Below are 8,855 nucleotides of genomic sequence, written 5' to 3' on the forward strand. Positions count from 1 at the left end.
TAACATTTGCTGACTAAAAATAGCTATGCTGATCTAAACCTCCAGCTGAAAAAATCTGAGGTAATTTCATGACGCAAGAGCTCACCGTTCAAGAGTTATAACACGAAGAATGTTTACTTTATAGTTAAAATCTTATAAATCTGAATGTATACACTGAGTGTACAGCAACGAAGCGGGCGGAATTTTCATCATATCACCGTAAGGGAAAATTATAGGATTTATTTTCAGAATCTTTAAAAACGAATTATTTGAGCCGGTTTGTGCGTGCGGCGAGCCGTTTCAGTATCTTCCCGATCCCATATAAAGGGAGGCTGGAGCCGCGGGTCCAGTGTGAGTGATTTGTGCTGCTGTACTACTAAACCGTCACCATGGTGAGCTCTTGCTGCTTTCTGTTCTCTGGATAACTTCTGCATTGTGTACTTGTGATAAGTGATGCGTTTTATGTGATCAGATCTTTGTGGTGTGATTTGTGTTCGATGAAGTAAAAAAAAATTACAGCTTTCATAGCTTTTGATAATTTCATCTTAGAAGTACTAGATGTTACGTTTAAATAGGATGCTTTTGTAATGTGTAATGTAAGGCGATGCCATACATAGTAATGCAAAATCATGTGTGTTTGGTTTGAAAATTTGGTCGCCTTGAAATGTTCCAGATGCTTTAATTAAATACTGCGAGTAGAATATATCTTGGCCTTTGAAATAGTCGAGTATTTTTTAGATAAGTCTTTTTATAAGCCCAGAAAAAAATGATGTATAAGGCCTATGAAAACTGCTTTAAAGTTCAAAATCTCCTACTTACAAACCCATTATCGGTTATAATTTTGTGGTATAATGTGGCAAATTAAGTTATTTATAAAACGATAAAAAAAATTATACATTTATGCCTGAACATCCACAAAATAAAATAAAAGGCGCTTTTTGGCAATGTTTTTTTCTTGCATAAATCAAAACAGGCGGATGGTGTTAAGCGGAAATTTAAACCTTATCGCCATCTACGTAAGGGTTGTTATTGATAGCGGCTCATTTTAAAATATTTCACGACGTAGTGCATCGCCTTCCAATATTTTGATATAATGGAATAAAAAACGCAGGAAAAATGGCAGTAATCGAAGTAATTTAAAACACTATAAAATAAACCCACGAAAAATCACGGGATATTATTATTCAAATTTTGAAAAAGGCAATTTAAATAATTTCTGATAAATTATTATGTTATTGACACAACTGATTAAATTTTTCTCAGACAACCTAAATTAGTTATGTTTTATGGTATTTTGAATCTTCTGACGAAATAAAATCATTCAATTTGTTTGTATAAACTGATGAAAGGAAATTTTTGAGGAATCTTTAAAATTTAACTTACGTTAAAAATTCATACTAAAATGAAATTCCACGATTTAGTGGTTCAAAATTAGAAATTAAAAACTTCAAGTAGTAAAAATTATTTGATGGTTGTAAAATTGATGTTATAATGTAATAGTAACGTTCTTTAATTTAGATGCTATTAAAAAAAATTCACGCTTCATGTTACATTCCGTCGGGAATTTCGTAGAAGTGGTCGATAGCCCCGTCGCGTCGGTGGACTAAGTTCGTTAATCATAGCGGATAGGTACCGACTTCCTTCTTTTGAATATCACTTATTGCCGTTAGCTGGTCTTGGCTTCTGAAAAAAATTGATGCCGTATTCTTTTAGATACGTCTTACTGATCGATAATTCCTGCCATATACAGCTGATATATCCGTTGTAACTGATTAGTGACCGAGTGATCCAAAGCATTGGGTTCCCACTCAGGCGTCGCTTGTTCATGTCTCTGCCAGCTAGATTCTCCATCATGATTGCACAGCTAACATATCCATTTTTATTTACGGAAGTATGGAGAATTCAAATATTTTAAATTTATGAAATAAAACATCTCCCCTTTTCTCATAAACGATGCATGATACACAAAAGTTGTTTCAGTTCATACGTCATGCTTCGTTCATCGGAGAGAGAGAGGGAGAAGTTTAAATGGATCTGTCAGTGGTAGTGCAATAATAATGAATGTTCAAGCACTTTGCGTAATGTACATAATGAATGTACTAGAATGTGAGAAGATAAGTCGGGAATGTCATTTGTCAGGGCTCCGAGATCTGCCCACGTCTCACATTAAGAGGTACTAGACCGTGGAGAAATAAATAATCATAACACATACCGTCCTAGGCCTCCATCTACAGCATCTCATCTCGTTCATCTCAGATCTTGGCCAGGTGACAAATTCGTTGCTACATTTTACGCGAAGACAAAAAATCTAATATTACCGAGTTATTTTTCATTGGTCCTTGGACAGAAATGAAGAATCATATTACATGCGAGTACATATTAGAATTCTTAGGTAATTGTATTAAAATCTGATTGAAAATAGTAGAATGTTCTCACTTTTTGTGCTAGAAATTAAAGGTATTTTTTAATTAAAAAAATTAGGAACATGAATTAGTTTTCTGCGATTTTTTGATATTATCCGAAATCACTTTGAAAAAGTTTAGGTTAGGTTAAATAGTAATTATTACAATATTTTGTTTTTTTATTACATTTGGTGGACATAGTATTTATAATAAACCTACGCCATTGATCCTGAATGCCATAGGTAATTTTGAAGTATGCAAACTAACATGAGAGCACAGAATTTAATTTCATATCAATACGATATTTTGTATCATTTCTGAATGAATGAAAATCAAATGTGAAGAGTGAGTGATAGGTTCGTAGGACTGTTGTAAATACTAGAACAACAATCATAGAGTAGCGGTTAGCGCTGCGAACTTTCGAAGTGGAAAATAGAAATCCAATTTCGATTCCTAACTCGGACAGAAATTTTGTATCCAAGTCAGCAGAGATCACTGGTAATTGAAAAGAAAGGAGATATGTGACGTCTTCTAACAGGCATGATCTTGGTGTTCCCGGGGGAGAGATTTCGGTTCTAACGATAAGGAATTGTCCTTAACCTTTAAATTATTAAAGACTTTTACTGCTTGTTAACTGCGATTCCAGTTCCTTTTGATGACTAAATTAACGACTTTTTCATTACCTTCTATTCCAGTTATCTCGGATGGAAGTAAAAAATTAATTTATTTTAAAATTAAGGACAATTCCTTATTCTTATCTATCTAGAATTATAACCAAATAATTACGCAGAGTGTGGTCACTGGTCATTGGCGTGAAAGGAAATGAATTTAGCGCATTAAATATAATAAGGATGTAGTCACTAACAGACGTGTTCTTCATGTTTCAGGACTCCGACGATGAACAGAAGATGGCCATCATGCGCAAGGCGTTCCAGATGTTTGACACCACCAAGTCTGGCTACATCGAGGTGCTGAAGATCTCCACCATCCTCAATACCATGGGACAGCTCTTCGACGACAGCGAGCTGCAGGCACTCATCGATGAGAATGACCCAGAATGTAAACACCATTGTAGCTTTAAACTAACATTTTTTTACCATACATTGAATAAACACCAACGCCACCTGATGAAATTTACGTAGGCGATTGTAGGTATATAGGCAATAATCCCAATTCCACAGAAAAAATGTCCAAATAACTCATTTTAATTGAGATGTGTTGTAAGGAAGTGGGGAGGGGAAGGAGAATAGGAGAGGAAGGTGGGAAAATACCTAGCTATTCAATTCTGGTTAATATCTGGTGTCAATTCAGAACGGTGGTCTTTAACCTCTTCTTAAATTTAATTTCTTCCACTCTGGAACGTGCCGCAAATATACATAATTCTATGTTTAATTAATCAATTGTGAAATAACTCCTATTAATTAAATACAATTTACTTGTGCTAGGCGGGATTCGAACCTAAGACCTCCGCATTCGCAGTTGAGAGCCTTACCCTCAACCACGGAGGCCGTCTAGATTTTCCCTGTATTAGAAAATAGTGTGTGAAAAATACCTTGTACTAGAAAACGCGCGAGCGATTCCGCAATAATTTTAATAGACAAATTTGAAAAGATAATTTTACATTCACACTTTCCGGGGAATCAATATGTAAGGGATCAACTGTTTGAGGGTTCAATTGACGGGGATGAATTGTCGGGGGACCAATAGTCGGCGGACCCATATTTTTATTACATTTCTTGTAGTTAATAATAATCCCAATATTCACACTAAAAATATTCTAAAAGAACTGATGCCTAGTAAATTGCCACCAAGTGCATGAGATATGCAAAAACAATGGTACGATTATTTGTTTCGTCCATTTTTATATAAGAGACCAAGAAAAATCGTAATTAATAATAAATAAGCATCGATGGTATTTTGTTAGGATCATGGCAAATGCATGGCTTTATATTTATTCTTTAATGGACACCGATGACCGATGATGCAATAGTATTCGCAATGCATTACATACTAGCATGTCATATTTATTTGAATTGATAAAACGAAAACACATGAATATACCCACCTTCAACAAAGACATAACATTGTTAGATGAGTCGACAAAAAGTAGAGGTGCAATCATCTCAGTTCTTCATGGGTCAAAGTAACAATGCTTTTGTCAAGCAAGATAAAATGCTAAATAACGCACAATTATTATAGATTAGTACTATATAAATATTTGCCGTGTCATGCGATGCGCGACAGAAATTATTAATCATTCAGCTTTCTTTCTTTTTTCACATTAACCACACACAGGAGGCCATGTTATGTCATCTGTGTGGAGGGTCTTTTTTAAGGAAAGGAAGATCAGGGAAAGTAAAAGGTATTAGGGTTGAGTAGGAATCTAGGCATCGGTATGTTTAGGAGTGACGGACGTATGAATATATCCCTCCCACTACGGCCAGTTGGAGAGGTGAAAGGGTCTCGCCAAACCAGCCTCTCCCGATCTGGCACGCCACGCAGCTAGTGGGCAGGTACATCCTGAACACACCTCACCCGATGAACTCGGGCACCAAAATAAACCTAAATCACCTAACGTAGTGAACCACTTGAAATGACCTATGGCAGAGGTGTTGGTTATACAATAAATTGTTCCCGGGGCGGCGGTACCCAAATCCCCCTCGCAAATTGTAAAAAGATCTAGTTTCGTGTGTGTTATAAAAATATATTAAAAACTCTCTAGCAAAATATTCATATATTTTAATCTAGGCATACAAATACTTACTGATGGTGGTTGTTTTTAATTTAGACATACAAATACTTGCTGATGAAGGTTTTTTTAGACTAGACATACAAATACTACTGATGATGGTTGTTTTTAATTTAGACATACAAATACTTGCTGATGATGGTTTTTTTAGTCTTGACATACAAATACTACTGATGATGGTTGTTTTTAGTTTAGACATACAAATACTTGCTGATGATGGTTTTTTTAGTCTTGACATACAAATACTACTGATGATGGTTGTTTTTAGTTTAGACATACAAATACTTGCTGATGATGGTTTTTTTAGTCTTGACATACAAATACTACTGATGATGGTTTTTTTTAGTTTAGACATACAAATACTTGCTGATGATTTTTTTTTAGTCTTGACATACAAATACTACTGATGATGGTTGTTTTAGTCTTGACATACAAATACTACTGATGATGGTTGTTTTTAGTTTAGACATACAAAGATACAAATACTTGCTGATGATGGTTTTTTTAGTCTTGACATACAAATACTACTGATGATGGTTGTTTTTTAATTTTTCATTTATTTAATTTTTAGCAACCGGAAAGGTCAACTTCGACGGATTCTGCAACATTGCTGCCCACTTCCTCGAGGAAGAGGATGCGGAAGCCATGCAACAGGAACTTAAGGAAGCCTTCAGGTAATTTACATTTTATGTTTTAGGCAAAAATGCATCACTTTTTGATAAGACCGATCAGTAGATGAGTGGTCAAAAGGGTTCCAGGCGTCGAGGGTTCAATGGCCAATCCTCTTCTGGCTAAGTATTGTATTATCATCATTATCATTGCGGAAGCAAAATTTTCCACTTATGGTGATGGAAGTAGGAAGGATTCAAAAAATATTATCAGGCTATTATTATTATCCTGGAAACGTTTGCCTCTTTTTATAAGAACAAATTAATTTGTTGTGAATTAAGATTTTATCCTTTTTGTTAATTAATACGAGTACATTGTTCTAAAGTTTAAAACTACTTTATGAAAAGTGTATTGTTATAAAATATTTATATCTAATCGGCCACGTTACGCGAGAAGTTAACAATAATAATTTTAATAACATTTATTTTATAATTGCAGATATCGTTAAATTAAAAGATATCTTTATGTGAGACGAAAACAATTCTTACGATTAAAAGTTCGCACATTAGTAAAATACGATAACCTGCGTTCACATAGGTACTTGTTTATCTTTGCATAATACAGTAAGAAAGCAATTTTAATGAATGTGGTTGTTGCCCCCAACTCGTAAAAATTGAGTGAAAACACGTGTACCTATATACGTTTCTTTCCACTCACTTTTCAATCAAAAAATTAACGTTACTATTAAAACCTCGCACGTCTGTGAAAAATAAAACGGAAATAAAATAAGGGAAGATAAAAACGTAACTAAAACAAAATTCTAAGACAAAAAATGCATTCAAAATTATGATTTCTCATTTTTGCGGTATAATAATACAACGGTATACTACAAAAATACATAATAAATTATGTTTTCTTATTTTCGCTGTGTGATAATATTACTATTTACTACCTTTACCACTTTTGCATAATATTTTTCTTTTTAATAATACTACAGTATACCACAAAAATGCATATCAAATTAAGTTATCTCATTCTTGTGCTAAGATAATAAAACTTTATAAGTACTACAAAAACACATATTAAATAATGATTTCTCATTCTTGTGCTATAATAACAAAACGGAATATTACAAAAATGCATAATAAATTATGTTTTCTCATTCCTGTGCGGTATATGCATACTTTAAAAATGCATATTAAATTATTTTTTCTCATTCTTGTGTTATAACGATTTGCTACAAAAATGCATTTTAAATATTTTTTTCTCATTCTTGTGGTATAAAATGTAATGGTATACCACAAAAATTCATAACAAATTACGTTATCTCATTATTATGCTATAATAATATAACGGTATACAACAAAAATAAATAACAAATGTTGTTATCTCATCTTGTGCAATAATACCACAAAAAATGTGTAATCAACATTATGTTTTCTCATTTTTTTAGTATTATGATATAACGTTTTACCACAAGATTCCTTTTCTCATGCTTGTATTTTAATAATATAACGGTATACAACAAAATTGGAAAACAAATAACGTTATCTCTTTCTTAATAACAGTGTAATACAAAAACAGTTTATATCCACTACAAAAATGAATATTAAATCATGTTATCTCATTTTTGTGATTTCCAATTATCTCATGCTTTCCACTATGTGTGTCTGTCGGTATCGGATAATAATGGGTGTATTGTTGTTGTTCCCAGGTTATACGATCGTGAAGGTAACGGCTACATCACCACCTCCACCCTGAAGGAGATCCTGGGTGCTCTGGACGACAAGCTCAGCTCCAAGGACCTCGATGGCATCATTGAGGAAATTGATACTGACGGCTCAGGAACTGTGGACTTCGATGGTAATTAAATTATTATTATATTTTACTTAAATTTTTATTTATTAGCTAAAAAGTTACACTTACGGACGTGGCGGCTCGTGACTTTTGGGTATACTTGAGTGCTAATATTACATTATTGTGTTGTTTTAGTTGAAAACGATGTTTTATTTGTTTTTCGTCGATTTTTTGTATGAAGATTTTCAGGAAAATTCAGTTTAGCCGTGCGCCGCACGGTTTTCCTGAAAATCTTCATAAAAAATCGAATTTTAGAAAAAAAAATCGTTTTCAGCTACAACAACATCAATAATGATATTTTTTTGTAATATTAGCACTCTAGTACACCCAAATGTATGTCTCATAATTTGTTTTGTTTTTGACAAAGTTGTGATAATACTAGCGCAGACCCGTGAAAAATCACGGAATATTTTAATAATTGTAGGATTTGTAAGCCTGAAAATATTTGCTTCATGACCATTGCCTATCAAAAACAAAATTATCGATTTTCTGTCGATTTATCGAGACAAATAATATGAGAGTAATAATTTAAAAAAATAGTAAACTTATAATTTTTTTTTGACAGATTTAGTCAAAAATTTAAACAAAAGAAATACACAATTCTTATATTGTAAATAAAATAATTTTGGTACCTGCAATATCGCTGGTTTGAATTGATAGTTCCAATTTTTAAAATCATTACACCGAAATATTTCACATCACGCACATGCAACCGAAATGTGATGAAAACAGATTTTTACATATCATATTCACACCTTAACTATAAAGCCGAAAATCTGTTGTTAAATTTTGACAACAACTCTAGAATTTCAAAAAGAAGAGGTCAACGCAATAGTTAGTTTTTTAGAAAAGGAACGTTTTTTTTGTCGTAGATATAATAAATCTTTCGTATATATAAAATAAAACGTGTAGTAAAACTATGATTAGTTAAAATCTTATTAACTCGTTTTAAAAATCACTAAATTTATGTAAAAATGGTTAGGAATTTCTATGAAGCAAGAAGATAGGTTTTAATTTGTTGTTTTTAAATATACACAACACTAATGAGTTATTTTCTTGTTATTCCAGAGTTCATGGAGATGATGACCGGAGATTAAGGAGAGACGCCACCACTTTAATAGCTTTAATTCAATTTAACTTATAATTTCATGATTTCCTTAGCGCAATTCTGTGTTAGTTCCCCCTTTGTGTTATTTATTGTATAGAGCATAATGCATTTTGTAATAAATTTATTAATAAATCTGTAAATATCTTCCAAA

The 8,855-nt window shown here is 32.8% G+C and overlaps 1 protein-coding gene across 2 annotated transcripts; it reads left to right on the top strand.

Moving 5' to 3' along the window:
- Positions 1-242: 242 nt before the first annotated feature.
- TpnC25D (Troponin C at 25D) lies at positions 243-8,855 on the top strand. Of its 2 annotated transcripts, XM_089633596.1 has the most exons (5): positions 243-371; positions 3,269-3,440; positions 5,702-5,804; positions 7,454-7,602; positions 8,665-8,855. In XM_089633596.1, the coding sequence occupies exons 1-5, from the start codon at positions 369-371 to the stop codon at positions 8,691-8,693; spliced, it is 456 nt and encodes a 151-aa protein (XP_089489722.1). In that variant the 5' UTR covers positions 243-368; the 3' UTR covers positions 8,694-8,855. The 2 variants fall into 2 exon arrangements, with proteins under 2 accessions (XP_089489722.1, XP_089489715.1); XM_089633589.1 differs by lacking the exon at positions 243-371 and having other exon boundaries at positions 3,260-3,440.

Source organism: Hesperophylax consimilis, chromosome 1 (assembly GCF_061612785.1).
Source record: "Hesperophylax consimilis isolate HC1 chromosome 1, BYU_Hcon_1.0, whole genome shotgun sequence".
NCBI classification, from domain to species: Eukaryota; Metazoa; Arthropoda; class Insecta; order Trichoptera; family Limnephilidae; genus Hesperophylax; species Hesperophylax consimilis.